This window comes from Phalacrocorax carbo, chromosome 3 (genome assembly GCF_963921805.1).
Source record: "Phalacrocorax carbo chromosome 3, bPhaCar2.1, whole genome shotgun sequence".
In the NCBI taxonomy this organism is placed as follows: domain Eukaryota; kingdom Metazoa; phylum Chordata; class Aves; order Suliformes; family Phalacrocoracidae; genus Phalacrocorax; species Phalacrocorax carbo.
In genome coordinates this window covers 85,030,042-85,056,856 of record NC_087515.1, presented here as the reverse complement: position 1 = coordinate 85,056,856, position 26,815 = coordinate 85,030,042, and the positions used below count along the sequence as shown (strand labels likewise).

Here is a 26,815-nt window from a genome sequence, read left to right as displayed (position 1 = left end):
GCAGCGACATGAGAGGACTGTAGGAAAGGAACAGGTACATTCCCATTGTAAGTCCTTGTACTAAATTCTTCCATGACCTGTATTGAGTTGCCTCTGGTATATGTAGTTTTTCCCTTGGCACCATTCAGTTTTGCTCCTGAGGTCACTGCAGTAGAAAGACAACTGTAGAATTAGCAGTGCTTTGGATCTTGTCCTTGATGTGCAAGCCACAGTCAAGTATTTAAAAAAAAAACCAAAAAAGCCCAAACAACAAAAACCAAAACAAAAATCAAAAAACGAAAACAAAACAAAAAACCAACCTCAAAACCACCCCACCCCCCTGAAACACCCCAGAGTGAGCAAGCATTGCTGCCAAATTACTCTGTAATTAACAGACTAGTAAAAATTCTGTGGAGGTGACGGTCAATATGCAGTTACTCAACTGATATGAAGGAGCTCTGTTGTACTCTTGAGTACGCTGTTGTATCTTGAATTGTGATTACTCCCCAGCCTTTTCTGTTTGGGGGTTTTGTTTTTAGCTTAATTTGTAGAGGGGGACTTATTTGAAGCATGCTGATGTATTTTATTGAAGATACATGAATATTTGTGAATCTCTCCAATCATAAGGTCTGCATAATTCTCAGGTGCTTTAAACGTTGAAACAAGGCTTGAAATCTCACACATCTAGCTCAGCCTAAACAAATGGTAAGGCAACATGATTGCTGTTAGCTGTATTGCTGCTACATAGGTGTGGGAAAGCTAAGCTGAAGACTTGAGCTTTGTGTATCTTGAACTGCGCAAAGGTCCATGGTCACACACACAGCATTTGTTTGCAGAGTGCACATGTAATCTTGAAGACTCTTACTTCCTGAGTTCCTCTTCCAGCTCAGATTGATTGCTGGTTTTGGCTGAGGTTTTTCAAAGGAGGCTGAGAAATGCTGAGAGCTGTAACCAACAGGTAGACTTTGAAATATTATGGAAGCGGGTTATCTGAACGTTGTTTCTCTTTTAGAAGTTTTAGCCTTTAGAGTTCCAGTGGACCATAACTATCCTATTATGACATTGGAGAAGACAAGAGAAAGCTAGCTGAAGGCTTTGAATGTGGTGGAGATCTGAGAAAGGACTTCTTAGAGCTGTAGAGGACATGGTATTAGGTAGTGTGTTTGTGATGACCTATTTTGCACTTTAAAGCTGGCAAATGTTTTTCTGAAGGGTACATGACGACTTTATTATTATGCAAGAGAATAAATGAGTTAAAAGATTTATTCAGAACATAGAAATGTTTATTTTGTAAATATGTCTGAGTTATATAACTGTAGATGTAAGAACTTTTGTCTTTTTCCTCAGCTGTTTGTGTATTCAGTACCAGAGAGAGCAAATTATTTCAACAATCAAAGAGTCTTAAGAAGGGAATGCTATTGAGAATATGAGATTTTAATGGAATTTCCCTCTACTGATCAACATCACCTCAATATTGTGTGGGTATAGCTTTAGACATCAGTTTTTAAACCAGAGGTTGATTTCCACTGGCATTCAGTGACCTGGGACATAAAATTGTCCACATCTTAAAGCTAAGTGATTTTCCTGATTTTCTAAAGTCCAGTATTTTTGCTTTCAGTGGAGTTCTATATACCTGCTAAGTTACACTCAAGGTAATAGGGTGATAAGTGGAGTGAGGGGTTTAGAAGTTACAGAGCTGTCCAAAGCAACCTACTTGTTTCTGAGAGGGAGGGCGCGGCATGATTGTTAACATTTATCCCTTTAACTTTCTGCTGCTAGATCAGGCACATTCTGTGAAGAACAAATTAAATTTACACACTGGACAGAGTCTGGGATATGGGATATCATTTATGTTACGTTTATTGGTTGGACAGTTGCATGTTTTGAATACAACCTTATTAGAAGTGGTCTTAGCTGACTGTCTTGTATTCAATGCTGGAAATAATTTCCTATTCTATCAGTAGCTAGGAGCAAAAAGTATAGTAGACATGAGCAGTGATCCTTAAGTTGCCATTAAAGTTCCCCTGACTGTTAGAAATTGTTCTTGGGACCATAAATGTTTATGTGTCAAGAAAAGTTAAAACTTTGATGCCAGTTACCCCATTTGGGATAACAAAAAATGTTTTCTGGGATAACAAAAAATGTTTTTGCATATATATCAACAACAAAAAGAGAATCTCTGTCCTCTTTTGGATGAGTAGGGGAACATTGCAATTGAGATGAGGAAAAGGCTGAGGTACTAAATGCTTTCTTTGCCTTGGTCTTTAACAGTAAGACCAGTTTTCCCCAGGGTATTCAGCCCCTGGAGCTGTAAGGCAGGGACGGATCGCAGAATAAACCCTCCATAATCCAGGAGAAAGCAGTTTATGACATGCTGCTCCACCTGGACACTCACAACTCTATGGGGCTGGATAGGATCCACCTGAGAGTACTGAGGGACCTGGTGGAGGAGCTCACCAAGCCACTCTCCATCATTTACCAGCAGTCCTGGTTAACAGGGGAGGTCCCAGATGACTGGAGGCTTGCTGATGTGATCCCCATCACAAGAAGGGCCGGAAGGAGGATCCAAGGAACTACAGGCCTGTCAGCCTGACCTCGGTACTGGGAAAGGTTATGGAGCGGTTCATCTTGAGTGACCTCACCAGGCACGTGCAGAACAACCAAGGGATCAGGCCCAGCCAGCATGGTTTCAGGAAAGGCAGGTCCTGCCTGACCAACCTGATCTCCTTCTATGACAGGGTGGCCTGCTTAGTGGATGAGGGAAAGGCTGTGGATGTTATCTACCTGGACTTTAGCAAAGCTGTTGATACTGCCTCCCACAGTATCCTCCTAGAGAAGCTGGTGGCTCATGGCTTGGACAGGTGTCCTCTTCAATGGGTAAAAAGCCGGCTGGACGGCCGAGCCCAGAGAGTTGTGGTGAACGGAGCTAAATCCAGCTGGTGGCCAATTACGAGCGGCATTCCCCAGGGCTCAGTGCTGGGGCCAGTCTTGTTTAATATCTTTATCAATGATCCGGATGAGGGGATCAAGTGCACCCTCAGTAAGTTTGCAGGTGACACCAAGTTGGGTGGGAGTGTTGATCTGCTCGAGGGTAGGAAGGCTTTGCAGAGGGATCTGGACAGGCTGGATCGATGGGCCGAGGCCAACTGTATGAGGTTTAACAAGGCCAAGTGCCGGGTCCTGCACTTGGATTGCAACAACTCCATGCAGCGCTACAGGCTTGGGCAAGAGTAGCTGGAGAGCTGCCTGGAGGAAAAGGACCTGGGGGTGCTGGTTGACAGCTGGCTGAACATGAGCCAGCATGTGCCCAGGTGGGCAAGAAGGCCAATGGCATCCTGGCTTGTATCAGGAATAGTGTGGCCAGCAGGAGCAGGGCAGTGATGGTGCCCCTGTACTCGGCACTGGTGAGGCCGCACCTCGAGTACTGTGTTTAGTTTTGGGCCCCTCACTACAAGAAGGACATTTTGTTGCTGGAGTGTGTCCAGAGAAGGGCAATGAAACTGGTGAAGGGTCTAGAGAGCAAGTCTTCTGAGGAACATCTGAGGCAACTGGTGTTGTTTAGTCTAGGGAAGAGGAGGCTGAGGGGAGACCTTATCGCTCTCTACAACTACCTGAAAGGAGGCTGTAGTGAGGTGTGTGTTGGTCTTTTCTCCAAGGTTACTAGCGATAGGATGAGAGGAAATGGTGTCAAGCTGCATCAGGGGAGGTTTAGATTGGATATTAGGAAAAATGTTTGCTGAAAGAGTGGTCAGGCACTGGAACAGGCTGCTCAGGGAGGTGGTAGAGTTGCTATCCCTGGAGGTATTTAAAAGACATGTAGACGTGGCACTTCAGGGCATGGTTTAGGAGGCATGGTGGTGTTGGGTCAACAGTTGGACTTGATGATCCTAGAGGTCTCTTCCAACCTTAATGATTCTATGATTAGTTTTAACTGCATGAAGTTCCCTGCTAGGTTACCTTTTAGAAACTTCATTACAGTTGATAGAACTCTGCAACAGGTGTATCTGCCTACTTGCTACTGACGTCAATCATAGCATCTTTAAAGGGGACTAGTTTAAGCTGAGAAGAACATTTTAGGTAAGTGATTAAAATGAGCTTGAAAGAACACAGCACTGCACAGCAGCAGTAAATTGGGATTATTTTTTTTTTGAGCCTTCTCTGTAGTATATGCACTGGATTCTTCATTACAGAAGCAGACAGCGAGCCGGATCAGACCTGGAATGCAAAAATTAGATTAGTTTTATAAACAATTAAAGCAGGCAAATAGCCTTGGGCGGGGGCATTTGATTTTTAACCTTCTAACCTAATGGTCAATGTAGGCTTACAAAACAAAAGTTTTTTCATGGTGTATGAGCACCTAATGATTTGGGTCTTCTCTTCTACTAATTTTAAACTATTTGAATGTGTTTATAGATTGAAATATGCTACTGTTTTTAAAAGGAAGAAGCTACAAATGAATCTGCCTGTGGAATGAAAAGGAGTGTGCATGGTTTACATACATGGTGGGGCCACAGCTTCAAAGCTATTTATTTTTCGTAAACCCAGCTTGCCCGTTTGGAACTGTGCCAACAACACAATCCCAACTTTCACTAAGATACACTCTTTCAGAGATGAATTAATTCTTACACCAGAGATTGAGAGCATCACCTTTTGTATTGCTAGAAACCCAAGCTCAGTTGGGATTTTTTAGCTCCTGGGTTTTTCATATAGAGCAAATTAAACTGCTGAAAAAAAAAATCTAAATGTCATCTAGCAACCAAGGCTTGCCTTTTTTTAACTAATACTGAGTTTTTAATCTAAGTACACATACGCTTACTCTCCACCCCCTACCCTCACCCCCGAGAATTAGAGTGCTTTTTTTATAAAGCCACCACCATCAAACTTGAGTCCACCAACTTTATCCCATGGTGGAAAGAATGACCGTCCAACACCAAGAAATTAAAGCAGACAAAAATAATATCATCTTGAATTTTGCTGGTTTTTAGTGTTATGCAACATGCAGTTGCTGTGCTAGTCTGCTGTTTTTTGAAGGAGCATATTTTGTCAGTTGTTGAGTCATTGAGCTATTGACAGTCATTAGGAAGGTTCTTGTACGAAGCTCAAAACCAACTTGTGGAATTTATCTCCTCTCTCTCTTTAACACGTGGGCGAATTACAGAGATACAGATTTATATGTATGAAATGTGAATTCACTACGGAGGATTCCAAGTCAGAGTGGGACTCAGGGAAAAAACAATGATGGTGGTTTTTCTCCATCTTTCAGTTTGTTTTAGTAAGAAAAGTAAAAATGGCATACCCAGTCACTTTGAATCCCATTCTTACTGTAATACACTTCCTGCTATTTAGGTGTGCAATGGTAGTGGATATTCTGCTCATGGGGTGTTAACTGTTAGAGAAAGTGGTGCAACTGTAGGCAGGAGCCTGCTGGCTTTGTGTGGTGTTCTGCTTTTCCTAATGAACTAATAGTTGGCAAAGCTGAGTTGGAACTGCTGATGGACATGTGAAAAATTAGGCTGGAGTGTCTAGGTTTACTATTGCTGGCAAGATTAAAGCTCCCCAGCTGTCTAGCTAGGGGTAGTCTTCTTGCTTGCCAGTCTTCTGCATCAGAGTTGCAGGAGAGGTCGTAAGTTGGGAAGAGGCAGATACTGCTACATCTTCCTTCTCTTTGCAATTTCTGTCAGGAAGGGAGAGCAGCTTTGATGTGTGTTTTAAATAGGAACAAAGAATCTGTATTACCTCCCTGTTTCCCTCCCTGCCCTTCTCATGTTGTCCTTCTGGTCAGTGTGGCCTCCTTACCTGACCTTTCTGTCCCTGAAAGACTGCTTCTGGAATCTTTCTAGTGTTTTTATAAAGCTGTAAACAGAGGCTGATGAATCCCAGCATGCTCAGTGTGCCAAAAGTCGTCTTCGTTTTTATTACCGTCTGATCAATACTAATGTTTTATTAGTCCTCCTGCCCGTTCCTCCTGCCCTCCAGTGCTTTTAATTCTCCTTACCACTTGAGGCAGCTTAGACGCATGCACCCCCAAAATGGCATTATATGTAATTGGGTAGTGCAGCTACCCTTACCTGCTGGTTGTCCTTGGTGACATGCCCACTTAGCAGTCTGGCAGGAAAACTTGTTCGATTGCAAGAGATGAAACCCAAAAGGCCGAATGGCTGAACCATAGTTGACATAAGGCAGTCGGGCCCTTCGTGCCCAGGCGTGGGCAGCAGGTGGCAGTGTGAGTCCATAACAGTTTGAGCAGATAAATTCAAGCTGAAATCAGAAAAAATGAAAGAAAAATTATTTATTTTTACTCCGTATTAGTCTTCTGACCTAATCAGTAAAAAAGTCATTATTCACACAACACTGGGCAATATGCATTGTAATTTTTAACAAATAATAGGAAACTGTTAATGTTTTCACAGGAAATACAGTTCTGTCTTGTGCAGCAATGGTCATTTATCACTGCACTTTGTGAAATCACTCATTTGTTCTAATTTGAATGTAAATGACTCTAAGGTTTTACAAATAAGGTGACAGACTCACATAAATGTAATTGCAGGGTTCATCTCTCTCTTTTTATATATCACTCATTAAGTTATGAATTAAATACATCGTATTAAACCAGGGGCATGTCCAATGATGATATTGTAATGGCAAATTACTCTATGCTATTAGAGGTGTATTTTTTATTCATGGACATTAATTTGTCATTAAGCGGCATTAGTTTAGCACTTTTATGTGGAAGACGTGACCTGAAAGAGGAGACTTACAGCTCTAATGTGAAAGAACAGGAATACAGGCACCAGATATACAGAGCTTCTTTCTTTTTTTTTTTTTTTTTTTTTTTACCTCCTGTAAAGAAGCAGGGGGACGTTTTATTTAAATTTGCTTTGATCTAAAGCAATTTGAGTTGTGTTAAGCCATTTTAGCAAAGGTATTTCTGAGACATGAAAATGCTTTGGTTATAAAGTATTTACCAATATGGGAAAAGCCAGAATGCTAAGTACGAAATGGTGACTATAAATCATTTGTAACCTATGAACCCGAAGAGAACATTGGCTCTGAAGTGAGTTACAATCTGATTTTTATCTCAGCGTTATCACTGTGGCAGAGTGTTAATTGTCCATCTTTTCTTTCCTCTGTACTGGCGTAGCCAAAAGAGAACTGATTTTTTTTTTCCTTCTTAATTATGAAGTAAATATTTTTTACCTCCTCTATATTTTGTATTTTTAAACAGACTAGTATTATTTTCACCGGGGTCAATTTCAAGTTTGCAATGCTAAGGAGGAGCAGAATCTTTCTTGAGAAAATGTATTATCTGATGGAATTTGAGAGGCATATTGGCACTTGAAGTATTAAACTGAGGAAAATAGTGAATGCCTTGGTCTGCTTTGTCATTAAAAATATTAGAAAGGCCTTGTAAATTTTATTTTCATTTTACAGTCACTTTAATAGGGCTATCCTTTCAAAACCTTGTTTACTTAATGATGGAGATGGACTGAAGTCATAACGATCCAAGTTGATATGTCCTCCAGTTTGGCAGCATTTGCATTTTAGACTTCAATGAGAGATCATCTAAAGAAAAGGCAAAAAGTCTGAAGTTGATACAAAATTATGTAGTTGATTCCCTGGCCACCCCCCATTATATGTTATCTTTTTCTGATGGCTTAATCATTACTGTTTGATCCATCTATGTGAACTGCTCACAACACACTCAACTAGTGTGTTGTGCTTGTTAAGAAGAAAGATTTCTAATGGCAATGACCTAAGCCCAACGTATACATAAGTAGTTTCAGAAATGGAAGTACCCCAGATTCCCATCTAGTTCTAACTACTGTTAACTATTATTTCAGTACTTAATAGAGAAACATTTTTTTGCTGAACCAATTCAGTTTGTAGGGGAGCACAAATAAGGAAACAAGTTCCATGTAAGGCTGTTGATGTTTTCCAGTAGATCTCTTAGCTGCAGTAAATGTAACAGCATTTTAGTACATTCTGTCGTTTATAGTGTTTTGTTCGCACAACTACATCAGAGTAGAATTTGCCAGGGAACCAGTGTCTTGCTTCAGAATTGTAATGTAGAGTAATTCTATTTAAAACAAAAACTCAATTTCTGTCCAGGGTATTGAGTAGGCCTTAAACCCAGAATGAAAATAAATGTATGCATGCTGTCTTACTGAATCTCAGCCAATATGTAATCAGGGCTTTGAAAGTTATAAATTGTCCTCATTCATTTCACTAATTCCAGGAGTTAAAGATACAAACTTAAAGATTAGTGGTATCAACAACTTTATTAACCATCAATAATGTCCTGCAAGTGTGTTATTCCAAACTGAAAAATATTTGTAACTTCATTCTCTTATTTTCCTGTGTAATCTAATCTAAACATCTGTTTATTAATTCGGAGGAAGTTGCTGCTAAAAGTCCCATCTGTTTCAACAGGGTCTTACAAAATTTGTGACTTCTACCACAGAGTGTGTCTAGCTGCATAGGTGGCATTGGGTCTTGAATGACTTAAACCAGGACTTTTATTTGTGGTTCAGCAGGAACTGAGCTGGTAACGCATGGAATTGTCTCTAGAGTAATGTTTATAGGAGCTGTTGTGCCCTCTGGATTAGAGGGGTAGTAATATATTGGCTGGAACTTGCCTCGTAAACACTTTGACCTTTGTTGTGAAAGTCGCAAGTGCCACTCAGAGGAGGTTTTCTTTCTAAATTCCATTTCAGTGTTTTCTCTTTGTTTACCATAAACCACATCTGTTCTAATTATATATGCAAAAGGCCTTGAATTTCCATAGCATCTAAACACACCTGTTTATCATGGGGAAAGTATTGTAGTAACCTCAGGTATGTTCAGTCCCCAAAAGACATTTGGATTGGAATTCCCACTGACTTGAAATGGCACGCTGTGGACATGGAGCATGCTAGGAGGACAGGCCCAATGTCATATGCCAGGCCCAAAATCAGTGTTTATATGTGCCTGTGTTTTGGCTTTGCCTGCCTCACAATATTTTTATTCATATTTGCAGTGTTCCCATCTTCATTGGGAACTGAAGTATGCAGAGAGTATATGTATACAATGGTGATGTCAAGGACCCCCAGAGACTGATATTGACTGTTTACTGTAACTAAATAGTTGAAAGTATTTGACTGCCTAGATACTGTTGTGAGTCTTAACTTGCATGTGCATTATACACCATTGGTAAAAAGTCCTAATCAAGTTCTAGACTCATATAGCATCATTCAGCCCTGGACCAAAAGTTGAACTGATGAATGGGACTTACTGAAAAGGAATAAAACAAGTAACAAAAATGATCAGTGTGTGTGGTGAATATTTTGGGGTGGGGGAAACCAAACAACATTAGGTATATGTAACCGTTGGTAAGCTATTATTAGCATTTTGCTTTTAAGTGTGGTTGAAATATTTTGAAATGTGGATGTTTTAGCAATATTTCTTACAGAAATTTGTGTTTGAAAAGGACTAATTTTTATAACATTGCATGGAATAATCACTGACTATCAGTAGTCCATTTTTAAAACCAGTGACTGTTCTTTTTAGTTTAGCTGCAGAAATACATTCTTTTTGAAGTAACTGAGCTATGTCCCTCCTCTAAATGTCCCTCTAAATGCCCTTCCAATTTTCTGTTAAAGGGTGTCTGGCTTTACTTCATTCTGATTGTGTTTTAAGAGGAATGCAGGAGAGGGGCACTTCATATACTTCAGGATTTTGAGATACTGGCAAGCGCCTGTAGTTGTGAACACTTAGAAATTGGGCCTACAATGATGTATTCTGCTTTTAAAGTTGGTGTCCTCAAGGTGAAATCTTGAAGCCAGTGAGAATTTAATCACTTGGTTACATGTCTTAAATATATGATGCATTGATGAAATATTTTTCTATATTTCTGTGGGGAAAAAAAGCCTTGGTGGTAAAGCATGGAAGGAAATCTGACCATTAGCTGTTTGAGATTCAGGGTGGGGGGCACTTATTTTTTATTTTTGGTAAGAACTGCTAGAAACTAAATGAACAAAAGTCGGCATGATCTCTGAAGGCTTATGCCTTCCTGATGTTTAGCACCTTCAGCAATGCGAACATCCACATGTGTTAGTTTTGGGAGGACTTGTGACTTATTTGGCACTGCTGAAGGTAAGATGTAGGAAATGTCAAACTGGACATTGACTCAAGGCCTATTTTTCACATTTGGGCTTTGCCCTTTCTAGGTTTTATGGTTTTGAGAGTCAGATTTAAAACAGTTTCCGACCAAGAGAATGATTAAGTGAATCCCTAGTCAATAATGCTTAAAATACAAGCAAATTCCCCTTGATCCTCACACATACTGAACTCTCTTCTTTTTTAATTCAGTGGTGCTTCCTGAATTTTTTTCATTTTTTAAACTTTTTTTTTCCCTGTATGTGAATTAATACTATCCCTTTTTATGCTGTTTACCTCCTGAAATCAGTTCTGATTATTATGTAGTAAACCTGCTAATCAGCATAGCTCCTAGTCCTGGGAAAGAGAGATGATCTTCTCACTGCATAAATTCAGGGACAGAGTGTTGTAGAGGGTTTTATTTTACTGAGACATAATGCTTATACAAAACATGTTACAGACATTTTGCTGATATATGGAGCTGTATAAATAACTTTAAATTGTGTTAAAGTTGAGAGTGGGTAAGAAAAGAATTCTCTAACTACTAGAGCACTGGAGTGGGTTCCAGGCATCTGAGGTTCTGTTTTCTGTATCTTCAGCATAATGGGAAATCTTTTAAACTATTCTTCTGCTCCTCCATTTTTCTCTGTAAAATGAGAATTTGCCTTGGTTTAGTGTTGTGAGCAAAAAATTTCTTAGTGAGTTTCGACTTGAGGTCAGATATTGCAGGAGCATAGAAATACCTGCGCAAATAACAGTTTTCCAAATAAAATGGAAGTGTTGCCTTTTTATCATTCACATACGTCTAAGCAGGTTCTTTTAACTGCTGAGTACCTTCACATCTTCCTGCAGCTGCAACAAGTCTCTTGCTCTTCAGAGAAACGTGAACCCTCAGAGAACAAATTGTGCAAATATTTCCTTCTTTACTTGTACATACAATTGATTAAAAAATTGTTTTATTGCAGTAATTCTTTTTAATGCAGGGTTGCAAAATGTTTGTAATCACATGAAGGCAATGCAAACAGTCCTGTACTTCCCAGTCCGGGGGCCGGGATAACTTTGATCCTACATTCATGAGCCAGAAACTGTTTTCTGAGGATTTGGTCAGAACTTTGCTTTCATATATTCTGCCCATTTTATAAATATCTTTGCTCAAGACTGAATCGTCCAGGAGTATTTATTTTATTAAAAAAAACCCAAACAACCCCCAAACAAACAAAAACAAAGTTAAGCACCTTAAATCTTGCAAAGTTGGTTTTCCAGCCTATAGTGTTTTCATATCCTTAAAGTGTGGACGTCAGAACTGGGACCAATATTTGAGCAGTAGCCTTAAAAATGCAATGTTAAAGCAGCAAGAGGGTTTGTTTCTTTTATTGGACAGTACTTGGTGTGCATTTGATGACGAGCTTTTTTTTTTTTTGCACCATTCCAAGAGCTGATGTTGCTATTTATGACCGATTCTTAGTGCCTTCTGATGGGCTGTAAGTGTTGTTCCAAATAGAGCCTGGTATATTTTCTGTATCGGCTGTGTTACTAGTTCCCAGGTTGTTTTTTTTAAATGTGATCACTTTGCCAGGAAAGCCAGACAGTACTTTTATTCTGTCATTCTCATAATTTGTTAGCCCACTGCTTTTACAGAGTCTTCTGCAAGCTCTGTGGGCAAAACTTACCATTCTCCAGTTCAATTAAACTGTTCACACTATTGGACCAAGAATCAAGTCCTTGAGGTTTTTGCTGGAAAATGTTACACTGCTTTATAACTTACCATAATAACTTCATTTTGAGATTGTCATTGAACAAATCTTTGATCCATTTAAGATGTGTCCTACTAAAAGGATATAATCCTTTTATGAAATACTCCTGAAATTTATGAAATACCATAATACTCAACTTTCTCTAATACTCTTTTTGTTAAATTTGTCCCACTTTATTCTGCCAATATTTCTTTTAAACTTGGGAAAATGAACTCTTTTGAGGTTTCCAAAAAATAAGTTCCCCTACTGATGCTTTGTATGAAAGGAGTAAGTCAGGTGTTAGTAGATCGCTGGGGTGATGCGATCCTTACAACGCATCGGGAACTACTCATTTCAAACTGGTGACTGCTTCTGCTTTGTCTATCAAGATCATACTCAGTATTGAGTTATCCTGCACTGGATTCAGCCTTTCTGTAGACAGAGTATCACATACTGCCTTAAAATTCTGAGAAAGTTTTGTTGCTTTGTCTTGTTTAGCAAATATTTCTGAGATTTGAATTTGTCTGTGTTAATTAACCTGTCCTTCAACACATTTTAGACAGTTTGTTTCATTCTCTGGTGTTATTAGATGTCCAGCTCACTACAGTTACCTGTTTCCAACTCTCCATTTTTAGATGTGTTTATTAGCTTTGTAATCCTTAAGCATTTGGTGACAGGCTGTTGCCTGGGAATCTGAAGCAGAGACAGGTTCTTAAGAAAAGTGGTCCCTCGCTGGGTTTATTATGGAGCACACGTATACATCATTGAAATGTTCCAGAAATAAAATGTCATAAAGAGATTCTGAAACAGAGTTGTTTTGAATCATCTTATATATTCCTTGCACATGAAAACCTCCCCTGCTCTTATTTATACCTAGAGTGTTAACACTAGTGTATTGATAATTTTGGAATATGCTCCTTGTTTGTTCTTTAGCACAACATCATGAGTGTTGACTTCTGTTTTTAGTTAGTGACTACCATGCTATTATCCATCTTCATCATTATTCATTTATGTTTATGCAGAGCAGTTGGAGGAACTATCACCCAGCCTCCTTGGGAAGCCACGTCTTCTCTGGATTGTGATTCTAACTCTCCTGCTAGATTCCAGTACTGTTTGCCCCTTGTTATGGCTGGGCTTCTTGTTGGGATCCGTTCTCCTGTTCTTTGGTCTGGGTTTTTTTCATCCTTCTGCATTTAAAAGTGATGGTGGCTTTCTCTGACCCGCCGGGCCTCCAAAGTGGCTCCTAAGCAGCACAATAGAAACGGACTTTCAGCCTTCAGGTTTTGTCCTTGTGATTTGGCCCACAGCGGACTGTGATGCAGGCAGAATCTTGCTCAGCTGCGGAAGCTGTATTCGCAGACAGCACAGCTAGAATGGGATGAGATTTTAGCTGCAAAGTTCAAAGAAGTCATTACCGAGCATATACAAACCAGTTATTTTTTCTAGAGGCTGATGAGAGGGGTCAGTGGAAGTTTTTCACAGTGACGGCAACTCCTGTGAGCTATTTCCCTTCTGAATATTTTTCATGTGGAAAAGCAATGGTCTTTTCCTGTCAGTCTCATTCTTAGTAATGTGTAATATGCTTTTTGAGATGTTTTCAAGAGATTTTAAAGAGATTCATCTTGAGGCTGGAAGACTTCAGCTTTTAAGTATTAAAAGTCAGCAAAATAGGAAGTTCTTGAAAAAAGGCATTGGAAAGGGGAACTGCCATGTGTCTTAATACCTCTGTTAACAGATCTATCAGTACTGTTGTGGGTTTTGGTTTTGATTGTTTTGGGGTTTGTGTGTGTTTGTTTTACTCTCCCCTTCCCCTCCATGCGGGTAATGGAGATTGGAGATGGGGGGGATTAAGAATAAAAGTCACCCTCTACTGTATGTTAGAAGCATATTTTCTACTTGTATTTTCACTATGTTTGAAAGTGTTCATATTTTATATTGATATAAAACTTACTTTTTCACAAAATTAAGGGCATTTCCGTGCCTACTTTTGAAACAAATCTTAAGAAAATCACTGAAATAATTTTTCTCCCAATAAGTAACTGGTATGTACCAGTACAATTATAAAATCCATTCCTCAAATATAGAACAAAATTAAATAAGCAATTGGAAAATAATTTCTGAGCATCCTCAGTAGAATCTACTGCACTTCAGTGGATCGTACTCAGTTCCCATTTGTAACATGTCATATTATTTCCATCCTGCCTGGCAGACAGAGGGCTGCTACTGTGTCTCGCTTGAGGACCAAGTTTACAGAGAATTTTCCTGTATTAAATCATAGGATGGGTTTGAGTTACTAATGTGATACCATCATGAAAAAGGCAGTTTGAGTCTAGGATAATGCAAGGTAATTTATAAACCTAAGGAAATATTAATGCTGGTGTACAAGGTACTGCTGAAAAACCATGAGTACTGGAAAAGTTTGTCCATGCAGAAGGATAAACGAAGTCAGACTGGGAGAGGTGTAGAAAAGGGCAGCTAAGATGATCAGGAAGGCCTGTTTTACGTGAGGAGATTAAAATAGCTTGGGTTGTTTAGTCGAGCAAAATGAGGGCTGAGGAGGAATACGATTGCTTTGTGTAAATACATCAAGGGAATAAATACTGGGGGAGGGGGGAGCAGGGAGAGAGACAGAATGCTGTTAAAACTAAAAGATAATGTTGGCACAGGAACAAATGCATATAAACTGTCTGAGTAAATTAAGCTGGAAATTAGGAGACAGTCTCAAAATCAGCTGAGCCTTCTCGTAATAGTAGTTGGGAGCAAAAACAGAGGGAGTTTTAAGATGGATCTGTCTTCATTTATGACAAAGATGATTTGATGAGCTTGTCCAGTATAGTAGGGGAATAGGCTTCCACTCCTGTATTCTTATGGCCTTAAACTGTTGTTATAGTCCGCAAAAGAATTGGAAGTAATAGTATGATATAGTCCTATTTTTCTTTATTCTTTGTGTTGACAGTAATTGGTTTTTTAACTGCTACTCCTTTGCAAACTTTGGGTTTCTAAAGGACAAAACTCGCTCTTTCTGGCTTTGAGAATATTAGCAACAAAAAGAAAAGTGAACATTTACCATAAAGGATTGCTGGTGGTTGATGGCTTAGCCAAGTAGTTTTCAGCTTTCCTCAAGCACTGCAGTAACTCTGAAGAGTTAGCAAACATATAAAGTGGTGAAACATCTGTAAAGACGATGTATGAGTAGTCTGTGATTTCTGCTGGAGTAAAGAATGCAGGGTAATGTCATTCCTCATAACATATTTGAAGAAAAGACAGGCCTACCATAATTGGCAAAAACTGTAAATATTGATAAATCTGATTAAATCCTCCCTTTGGGTTTCTACTGTCTGCAATGGTATGAAAGGGCCAGGTGAAGGGTTAGATGATCTCCATATTCCATTTCAGGCCCTGTATTTTTATTTGTTAAATAATACTGATTGCTACACTTACCTTGCCAGGTATTCCTGGCAAGGTATGAAGGCAGGTGAGATGTGAAGCTTTTCATTCGGGGAGTTTCTGTGCCAGTTGCAGTTTAAACAAACAAACAAACAAAATAAATTTAAAATTCCCACAGCAGCATCTGTTTAGCAAGGGAAAGCAGCTAAAGCAGCTATTGAAAACTCTGCAGAACCTTACCTGTGGTTGTTCCAGTGGTACCATGAAACTTTAACTGAGTAGTCTTAATGTTTCATTATTATATTTCTTTCCGTGGTACACATAATCATGTATGCAATATATGAAAGGTACATATAACCAGGGCTACATAAATATTTAATTGGATTGCCATTTGAAAATATTTATACTATTTAATAACTTAGATTAATCTAAGATTCTAGAAAATGTTTATTTTTTGGTTTCTCATGCATATCTGCATATGGCACATTTCACTTTCTTTTTGGAAGACCACACATTTGCTTCATCACATGAGCAATCTGAGAATGTCATGTCTCTCCACTGTGCTTGTTGAGGTCACAGGCCTCCTCCGTGCCTTTGAAGAGGGTGCTCACTAGCACCAGCGGGCAGGTTGGAACTGAAAACTCAGCAGATATAGGTAAACACTAAGTGAGAAGGAAAATGACTTCTCACAGGGAAGAGGGCAAATCGTAGGGCTGAAATGTTTTGTTACTGTTGTTCTTGTACTTAGCCCCAGACCTACTTTGAAATCACAGCAAGGATGCAAAATAACTCTTTGTACTTAAAAGGGAAAACAAAAGCAAGAATTACAGGAAGTGTTGAGACAGCAGTGATCTACCAGAAAAAGTAATTTTATTAAAAAACAAGTCATTTAAAAAGACATCCTTTACTGTGCCTATAAATATATCTACAGTCTGCACTGACCTTGTAATAAATGTAAACATAGTTTTACACATTGCAAAATTCTGACGCAGCTGTTCCACTGTGACTAGGCTTCAGCAAAATGTCTTTCATGGTTCAACTGGATGGCTTTGGTGTTCAGTGGAGGAAATTTTCAAATAAGGTCTAAAATATAGTTTTTGAAGGATTTGTGCTTATGCTTGGTATTAAGTAAGTGTGTCTGTTGCTGTGATATGGAGTATGTGCGTGATCTATAAGTTCTTAGGTAAATGTGTGAGGTTTTGCAGAACTAGAACCTTTCATATAAAACGAAGAGCTAGAGCTGACAGAACCTGATCTCTTCTCTCTTAAAGTTGGGTTGATCCCTTTTGTTGTCAGAGAAGTATATTTTTATTTGTTGCTACAGTTTTTCATTTTATTACTATCCCTTATCTATTTAGAGTCTGTCTTTTTTATGATTTATGTCAAGGCTCCCTTCTGAATGGTGCCACTGGTTCATAGTATTTAACATAGCAGAGTACCTGGAGGACTTGGGGTCAAGACCCTGTTGTGCTAGGCACTGCTTAAGGATTTCGAATGAACACGTCCCTGTCCCGGAGGGCTCACACTTCCTTTTTAGCTTTAAAGAGGCTGAACCCCTTTTAGGAAAAGGGGAAATAGCGTCACCATGCAACTCTTCTCTGTTACAGCAGCAGGGCTAGTCATTTAATACCTTGATTTATAACAATGTTGTAATCTAAATAGGAAGCAGGTGGAGTTACAACTGGGTACGATACTTTGGATATTAATGGCTTGGCTTGGCAGTGGAATTCTGAAGCTGTATATACTTTTTCTGTCTTAATTATGCATTCATTAAAAGCTTTTATACCCAACAGAATAAAGTAAATATTGTTTGATCTCTGTAGTGTGCTCCCAGACTGTAGATTTGCACAGCAGGGTCTTGATAATCTGAATAAATTGTATTTCCCCAAGGAGTTTATCTTTCAAATAAGGTCATAAAGAAATGCATTCTTTCCCCTTAGTTCTCCTTGTGCTTTTTCTGCTATTTATAACACAGAGCAGAGGAATAGAAGTATATTGTAGTCTGCTGTGTACTTGGTTATGATTAACTCTAATTTATCAATCTGTTACTTACATCCTTTTCTGTGGCTTGGGCAAGGCAATTATTCTTTAAAGTACGAACGAATAAAGATGGATTTGGAAGTAATTTAAATACAATGTTTATGTCTATTATTCCTGTTTGACAATTTATCATATCTCTATATTAAAATACCCCTCCATATTAAAACAGGGACAATGTCACATCATTTATTTTGAATATGTAATATTGTCGTCTTTCAGATTGTTTGTTTGGAAAACTGATTTTCTTTTACGAGGGTTTTAAATGTCAGCTCATTGTTAAATTGGTTTGGCATCTAAAGGTTGATGCTACTGAATCAGAAGACCAGTAGCACAGAACAATGGATTCTCTTACTTCAGAGAGGGGGGAAGTGTGGGGGATGTGTAGTAGGTAGAATGCATAGCATCAAAGAGAGTTTCTCGTTTTAGAAGTAGACACTGATAAATAATTTGGCCAATTTATTTAAATTGGTTTGAGTTTACTGTGAGATTTTAGACCTATTTCAACTGCTAGTTGTAAGATCTGTATATATAAATTTACACCTATTTTCTTAGCCTGAATGTGTTTCAGCGGTGTAACATACATCGTATTAGAAGAGATAGGATCGCTACCTTCCCTAATTCTCTTTAACTCTTAGTGATGGTTCTGCTTGTGTTCATATTTCATCCTTCAGTTCAAAAAAGATAAGTGGCATATATTTAAAAGTTTATAGCAACAAGATTAAAAGTTTCATAGTTTACGTAAGCCTGTTTTGTATCGCATGTTTTTAAAGAATTTATACTGCGATACAGCATTGGAAGAAAGTTGCACACAACTTTGTAAATTTTGTAGCTGCTCTTTTAACGCAATAAAATAAAATCTGTGGAATACAGATTTCCTTCCTGTTGGATTTTTTTTTAAAGCTAGAAGATAAGGTGCTTTTTTTTCTTTCCCCCCCTTTTTTTCTCCCCAACAAACTTACATACTGCATTTCAGTCTGCTGTTTCTGAAAGTCTTAGCATATATGAAGAGCCAGGTTATCTGATCTGTGGTATATACTTTGCAATCTCAGTGTGATATTTTTGCTCTCTTGTATCATCACAGAGACAGTAATGTATAGTACTGTATAATTTTGATTTGAATATTGGTATGACAGTCTGATAACTTTCATTTGTGAAAGCTAATGCCCTACTTGCTTCTTTTTCTGTGAAATACAAACCTGGAGATCAACTCTAACCTTACAAAACCAGAAATGAATGTTTCTAATTACAGACCAAGACAAGTTTTAACAAAACATAGTCGCAATATTCATCAAGCAGTAAACTGTAAGTCCAGCGGGTCACTAACACGTTGTTAGGCGAAGCGTCAGAAATCCTTTGAAGCTTACCAATGAAAATAAGTAAATAAATAAACCCCTATAATAAATAAATAAATAGACACATAAATAAATAAGCACCTGAAATAAGTGAGCACACACAAATAAAAATAAATAATATTGTAAATAAACAACTGGTGAGAGTTTATTTATTCATCCATAAGTAGATTTGGCCTCTTCCACTGCATGACAGCTCTCAAAAAAAACCCAACTTCAATTGGTGTTGATTTGAAGGGATTGGGGGTTTGGGGGATCATCAAAGATACTGAAACCAAAATTGAAGGCTCACCAGTGTCTTTCAGATTTCACTGAAAATGTGAAGATTTTTCAGGGGAAAATTGCATTTGTGTGTCATGTTACTGTTTCTTTCTAATGAGGAAAGATTTTTTTTTTATGGTATGTCCAGTTTTGTCCTCTTTGGAAGTCCACCAAAAGCCATCTGTCCTCCTCCATTGACACTTAGTGGGGTTTGATCAGGCCTGTATTTCAGTTGGGCTGTTGAGCCTCAGATCACAATGCTTAATTATTCATTTGTTTATTTTAATCCTCCCCAGACAGAGCTGTTGACTACAAAAGAGCTCAATAAATACACACTGAGCTCTTCTAAATTTCTTTCTGGATGTTTGGCATTCATTCAATCAGGGAGCTCTTTGAAAAGATCATCTTCCAAACCAAGGACAATAAGCCATGGTTGTTGCTTGTCAAATGCTGTGATGTTTACTTGGATGCTACCCCTTTGCATTGTTGCCACCATTGCATGGCCATCCCAGAAGTGCTGGTGTGACGCACCATCTGCGACCTGCAGGTATTAAATCACCGAGCAAGCACACAGACTAGGTACTTCTCATGTAAGATTCATTCCTTTTTCTGTCTTTCTGCAACTGTGGAGGATTTATCCTTACCTCTTCTATGTTCAAGTGAAGAGGAACTGAGACTAGCGTATCTGTGGCTTTTGGGATGACTGCTGGTAGTGCTTGTTCTGACAACATAAAGAACTTTGTTCTTCCAGCAAAACAATGTGAAACTCCTATGCGGCAGTTTAAGTAGATAATGAATAGGATTTATCTTTGATGTACAAGCCTGCCAGGGAAGGCGTGCCGTTCAGACTGGGAGATGATGTAACAAGCGGGAGCCTCCACAGGGATTTCATTCCGTTTCCTCTAGTACTGACTCCTCTAAGCAGGTGAAAAAAATTCTTTCTCCACTCTCCATTGCATATGCATAAACAGCTCCACAGTCATTGGGACAGCCACCCAATTCACACGTTCAAGATGTAGTCCATAAAACATTCCAAAAAACCCCCTCTTCGCACTTTCCCATCTTCCCTGTTGCTCTGCTCTATCTGCCAGCCGTGCAGCTCATTTGACATTTACAAGATTTCTTGTCAGTTTCATTTGGTGCTGCCATTCCAGCCGGCAGAGCAGTGAAAGTGAAATTGACTTAATTTAGTCTGTTTCTCTTTCCTGCTCTAGTCCCTATGTTAACTAACCAGCAAAGTGAAACTGACAAGACTTCTTGTCGCTTTCACACACGGAGCTGGTCAAGGAGAAGGAGGCTGATAGGGAGCAATGCGGTAAATTGGAAGATGAAAACCAGGATTGCCGAGGGGAGAGGAAGAGAAGTGTGAGCGTGCGGCAGGAACAGAGAAAATGGGTAAACGGGCTTATTTCCCAGACATCCTGGGTGCTTTTCGCTAACACAGGTGAATTCTTGGCCTCTCCCCTGAAGAGCGTGTGATCTAGGACAGCGGTAGGTATCTGTCCAGGCACTAATTTACAAGGGATGCCAAGTTGAAAACATTAGTCTGTAAATACAGGTTGTCTGTCACTAGGATGGTAAAAACTTCCTGCACTGAGTTACTGTAGCTTCCGTCTCCGCTGATTTTCTGCTGCTAGAAGGAGAGGGAGAAAGAATACAAGGCCAACATCCACTATAGGTTGATGTCAGTGGTTGGAAAAAAAGGGTCTGTTTGTTCATTGAAGATAAATTTACACGTAATGAAATGTGGCTCAACATCTCGTATTTTGTGAGGTTTCATGGAACTAAAAGTCCTACTGCACAGGTGCTCTAGCTCAATCAAAACAGTAAATAACGAACAAGCAATTGCTTTGTAACAAACCATCGTAGTTAACAAATCTATTTTTTAATCCACTTGTTAACTCCTGGGAGCTCTTGTCATACAGTGTAAATCATGCTGGTTTATTATCTTATGTACTAATCCATATTTCTTACAGATGCTGTGTGCATATATAACCTTAGCAGTTGCAACATAAATTAGTATTATCATATATATTTGCATATGCACCGGTAACATTTACACATACATTTTGAATGAGACTATGTTAATTAATTTCAAGTTATATTACCTTCCTTCTCCACAGCTGCAAAAGAACAACCTTTTTTCATTATCTGAGACCTGTGGGGTTTTTTGTTATCTGGTTTGTTTTGGGTTTTTTTTTTTCTTCTGAGACGTATTTTGTTTGCTTCACCCATTTAGGAATTAAATAGTTTTAATTACTTGGACCTGTATAAGCTTGCGGACCTCTTCAACCTCACTTTGTTGGAGAATGCAGTCGTTGACTTCTTAGTAAAACACCTCTCTGAACTATTGAAGAGTCATCCTGAAGAAGTTCTGGCACTCCCATACTGTCTCCTTCGAGAGGTTTTTAAAAGTGATAGACTCACTTCACTCAGTGAAGAACAAATCTGGCAGGTAAGGAGATCGGTGAACAAGCAGAATGTGTGATACTCTATAAACCACAGCAGTAATCTGTTGTTTTGAAACCCTGGAGCAATCTTGAGGGAGAATAAGCACTTGAGCAAAAACTGTGAATAACAACCAAAGGAAATTTTTAAATTAAATACAAAAAAATGTTGAGTTGTGTTAATGCAATTAGTTTGTTTGAAAGAGAAATTTGCTTTATTGCTTGACTTGTGTTACTCAGCCGTGGCCAGGGATTTTCTTCTAGATCCAGCTTTGCTGGTGGGAAGAGGTGGCCAACACATGCAACTCAATCTTCATTGCTTCTGGTGAGGCTAGTGCCGCAAGCCTGGCAGCAAACCTGCTCCTGCAGCCTCTCTCATTCGCTTTGGACAAACTTAGCTGTGTATTCAGTAGTCATTCAGATTGTTTAGGCTGCCACAGCTGACTTTGCCTGAAGCAAATTAGTGAATCATCACACAGGCTGCTCTGCTCAGAGATGAGTGGAGGCATGGGTGGAAGGTTTGAGGCAAGAAGCTGGAGGGGGCGATCATTTCTTCTAAAAAATCTGTCTCTAGAAAAGGGCCAGGTTGCTAGCTGTAGAATATTAACGAGAGAAAAGCATTGTGTTGTGCTCTTCAGCGTGGAGGGAGGTGGGGTGGGAAACCTAATTTGAAAAAAACATGAAGCCTGTAAAGAGAAAAACAAAAACTAACCGCAAATCTGCCCTTGGAAACATTCCCATCATATGTCTGTAAAAACTACAATTCACAATATAGTAGAAGGAAATCCCTATAACACTGGTTACCCAAACGCTTCTTTCTGTTTCCTTTTTGCTGTCATGTTGTACAGAAGAAGAGTATTTCAGGGTATTTCAAGGTAGAATGTAATTTCCTAAACAGAAAGCACAGATTTCTTTCAAGCTGGTGGGTTGCCTTGGTCCAACAGAGAAGACTGAGAATCAGAAGACTGATTTATATTTCAGTCCCTGTTATTTATCTATTTATCTTTTGGATTATTCTAAGCAAATAATTTCCTCTATATGCCATCATTTTCTCAAAGTGTAAAATGTGTGTTCATCTGTGGGACACTTCATGTTCTGTAGATGAATAACATCATGCAGGAACAAAATACTTATTCTTAAAAAATAAAAACACCTAGTTAAGCTCTTCAAACCACAAAGACAGTATTCAGATGTAACATTAAGGCTTTAGATTCTAGAGTATTTTACAAAGATGATGTTTTCTGCAAATGTTAATGTAAAGTTAGACCCTTGCCTGTCCTAGTCTCTGGAGCATGTCTGTACAACACAACCTGCAGCGCACTACCCATGAGGGTGGGTTTGGTTTGGTTTTTTTAGGCGTGATACTCTGGAGCACTAGCCCTTTATTGGAAAAGGTTTTGATGTACAAGTTCATATATGGGGCGTGGCTGATTGGCCAGTTGGGTTTTATAGGGTTAGTGAAATATAGCTACACGCTTGGGTATGCTTTTGCTGGAAAAGTTGCTATAGAAAGCGACACAAGTATTATTTAATGCCCGCTCAGGAATGAACAAGCATATACAGAGTAATACGCCCTGCGCAACCTGTTGAAACAAAGTTTGGGAAGTGGGAGTTTTAAAATCTTGTGTCATTGTTCTGTCCTGTAGAAGAACTCAGAAATAATTTTGTTTCAATGACTGGAGTGTTAATTAACATGTAATGAGGTAAATATGACAAAGCTTCTTGTTTCTGTTGCACGGTCATGCTGGAGAGAGATACTTATAGGTAATATGCTGCTTTTTGAGTGACAACAAACTCCACACTGTCCATTTAAATGTTATCATAATTGCCTCTCTAAAGGTTACTAATGCTGTTCCGAATAATTTTTTTAACTAGTTTTCTGCCGCAGGCAAAACGTGCATGTATCTTTTTAATTCAGTCTGTACAACCAGGAATAAATATGTATTTATAAATATTACAGGTCTCCAGAATGAATTAAAAGACACACATAAATATTTACCAATTTAGACATTCAAAAGGCAATAAGAAACTGGGGTTTTTTGCTTTATCTTAGTAAATAAGTAATTCCCTCATAGTCAACCCAATAGAAGAAAATCAAATCAGACCAGTTATATTGCCTCAAGTGTAGTTAAGTTCATCATTTTTGCTAAGGTTGTAGTGGTAATGCAATATACCATGGAAGAATCTAATATTCAGCCCAGGGTGAAGATTGGGTATGCCAGAGGATTAGTGTCAGGGTGCTTTATAGAAGTGAAACTTGATGGACAGGCTGGAGACAGATCTACAGAATCTCATTAAATTGCTGAATTGTTCATTACTGAGCACTCTCACTGTAATAAAGTGCTCATTGACTTTGACAAATCCCCATCCCATGTCTTAAGGAAGAACAGCAAAGCAAGAGGTGTTGGGGAAGCTGGAGGAAATTGGCACAAAGTGGGGCAGGTAATAGAAAAGCTGATGGGGGATGCTACCATTTGATTTGTCTGTCTTACCTGTGACTAGCGTGGCCTCCTGCGCACACGCATGCGTGCATGTTACAGCAATATGAATTCAGTATGTCCCCGAGGCACCTTTAGCAGCCGGGCTCCCACGAAGCCCTAAGCACAAATTAAAGCTTTTCTCAGAGAACCTCTGGAAAGGGTGCCACTCTCTGCAGAGCACAGTTATTTTCACTAGTTTAGATTCCCAGTGTCTACTGGGCATTTTGATCGTAATGCACCTAAAGATTAAGGCAGTTATTTTAATGCATCAAAATGTGTACACGGAGCAATGCTTGAATGTGATTTAAACTGAAGTGACTGAAACTCATATCTGGCACATTTTTGATTTTTTTGTTAGACTACCAATTCACAGTTGCCCAATTTTTGTGAATATGGTGAAATATAACCTTGAACAAACCAAGTTTGAGAAAGTTACAGTAATTTTAATGTCAGCATACTAGGATGTGGATTAATGTAAAGTACTACAGTAAATCCTGTTGATACTTTCAGAAAGAAAGGTATAGCTTCCAAACCAGGGTAAAGTGGTAAAACTAAGTAGGTCATTCCTCTTTCTACCCCTTAAAATCTTAGGAAACTCTTTGGTCTAATAATAGGTGTCTTATTTTTAGTGGAGGCAATAGACAAGGAATATAATCATGTATTTGTTAAAACAAATAAAAAACAAAAAGAAAGCCCACCAGAAAACCTCCAGAGGCTGTGAAATTGGAACAATTTACTAGCCTACATCATTAGGGTTTTATTTTTTAGCTAGGCTAAGCCAGTAACAATGATTCTTACATGGCAAAGGATTTGTTTCCATATAGATTTTTTCCATTTCACTAGCATGTGAGATTATGAGATACTATTTTGTATATATGAAATTTATGATTTGTCAGCTGCATTTAAAATTTGAGTATAAACTTAAAGCAGTGACATAGAACAAAGGATTAAATAAAAAAAAAAATGAAGGAAACCAAAGAAGAATCCTGAAGAAGTTGGAAGGAAAAAAAGCAAGTTGTTTGGTATTTTTCCTCTTCATCATGAGCTGTGCAGCATGCCTTTTTTACAGGAAACGGTCATCATAAGGACATAAATGGCTAGTTTATCATGAAGTGAAAAGTGAATCTTTTCATAATTGGCCATTACTAGAAAGGCTCATTGGCTCTACTTCAAGGAAGCAGATGAATTCTTTCCCTTGATAATTGAAAAGGTAACCAACCCTGTAGGACAGAATGTGTTCTCAGAGAAATCTAGCAGTAGAGGGCTTCTTGCTGGAACCTTAGCAAGCAGAAAGCAAGCCAAAGATTTAAGTAATAAACTGATGTTAGCCTTAGCTTTAGTATAGTTATGCCTTATCATGATCATTGTTAAAAATATCAGTGTCATGAGGCTTAAATGTTCATATTTCAAGGATCATACTAATAGTTATTGATAGAAATATCTAGTGGATCATTCTGTCTTCTAACAGTACATTGGTCAAATGATACTATATTCAGTGCTGCACCTGATCCAAAGTGAACTCTGGAATCACTTTTGGCAAAAAATATTAACGTAAGATCAGCGTAGATTAGTTTCTTCCTTCTCTGCTAGCGGTTAGTAGGTTGCGGATGGATTTTTTTTTTTTTTAAACAGCTAACATTAAAAATAGATCAATTCTAGTGTTTGCCAATATTTCTTCTGAAGTTGAGGTTAGGAATTTTTTCTTGGGTTGTTTTTTTTTTACTCTGCCATGCAACTCAGTTTCTTGATAATCAACTGATAAGCAAGCAATCTAGGAAAAACTGGTAGATAAAACGGCATGAGTAGTTTATTCTGCTAGAAGGCATGCAGCTGTGTTATGTCTTTTCCAGGCCTAGGCTCCCAAGACATTCCAGCCCTGTTGACTTCCTTGTGTGCAAGTTGTGAGCTTGTGTTCATAAACCAGATGTTCCACATATGAAGGTGTAGCACAAGTAATTCCTTCTGTTACTGTGGATGTGATGTGCAAAACCAGTCTTTGGTCTCTGTATTAGAGAAGTGTCTTTGCTTGCATACATAGAAAAATGGAAGACAGGAAGAGTACAGTGTTACAGGTCAATATGAGTTGTTGACCCACCAGTGTGCCCAGGTGGGCAAGAAGGCCAACTGCATCCTGGCTTGTATCAGGAATAGAGTGGCCAGCAGGAGCAGGGCAGTGATAGTGCCCCTGTACTCGGCACTGGTGAGGCCGCACCTCGAGTGCTGTGTTCAGTTTTGGGTCCCTCAGTACAAGAAGGACATTGAGGTGCTGCAGAGTGTCCAGAGAAGGGCAACAAAGCTGGTGAGGGGTCTGGAGAGCAAGTCTTCTGAGGCGTAGCTGAGGGAGCTGTTGTTGTTTAGTCTGGAGAAGAGGAGGCTGAGGGGAGACCTTATCGCTCTCTACAACTACCTGAAAGGAGGCTGTAGTGAGGTGTGTGTTGGTCTTTTCTCCCAGGTTACTAGCGATAGAACGAGAGGAAATGGTGTCAAGCTGCATCAGGGGAGGTTTAGACTGGATATTAGGAAAAATGTTTGCTGAAAGAGTGGTCAGGCACTGGAACAGGCTGCTCAGGGAGGTGGTAGAGTTGCTATCCCTGGAGGTATTTAAAAGACATATAGATGTGGCACTTCAGGGCATGGTTTAGGAGGCATGGTGGTGTTGGGTTGACGTTTGGACTTGATGATCCTAGAGGTCTCTTCCAACCTTAATGATTCTATCATTCTATTTTACAAAAATAATAAATGTAAAATCCAATTTCCTTATTACAGTCCTGTTTATCATTTTCCAAGGGAGACTAAAGTGCCCTATTTTCAGCTGCCTTTTCTTACACTTGAGCTCCATTTTGAATCTCCTGGTGGCACTTGTGGAGGGCCAAAAGTATTCGCCAGCAGAAATTGTGCAGTGCCATTGGAAGTTTTGCAGTGTGCACATTATAGCAGGCTGTTACAATGGAACAGTTCTGGGCTGAAGGCAGGCCCACAGACGACATCTGTACATCTCCAGTGAT

General features: G+C 39.0%; 1 protein-coding gene across 5 annotated transcripts in view; it reads left to right on the top strand.

The window, feature by feature from the left end:
- KLHL32 (kelch like family member 32) overlaps nucleotides 1–26,815 on the top strand; it is a 151,008-nt gene that overhangs the window by 89,051 nt on the left and 35,142 nt on the right. For 4 of the 5 annotated variants that reach the window (XM_064447590.1, XM_064447592.1, XM_064447593.1 and 1 more), the window contains one exon: nucleotides 21,123–21,338. The exons of the other annotated variant lie outside the window; for it this stretch is intronic. In XM_064447590.1, the coding sequence (XP_064303660.1) occupies nucleotides 21,123–21,338 (216 nt within the window). The remainder of the gene's footprint in view (nucleotides 1–21,122; nucleotides 21,339–26,815) is intronic. 5 annotated transcript variants of the gene reach the window in all.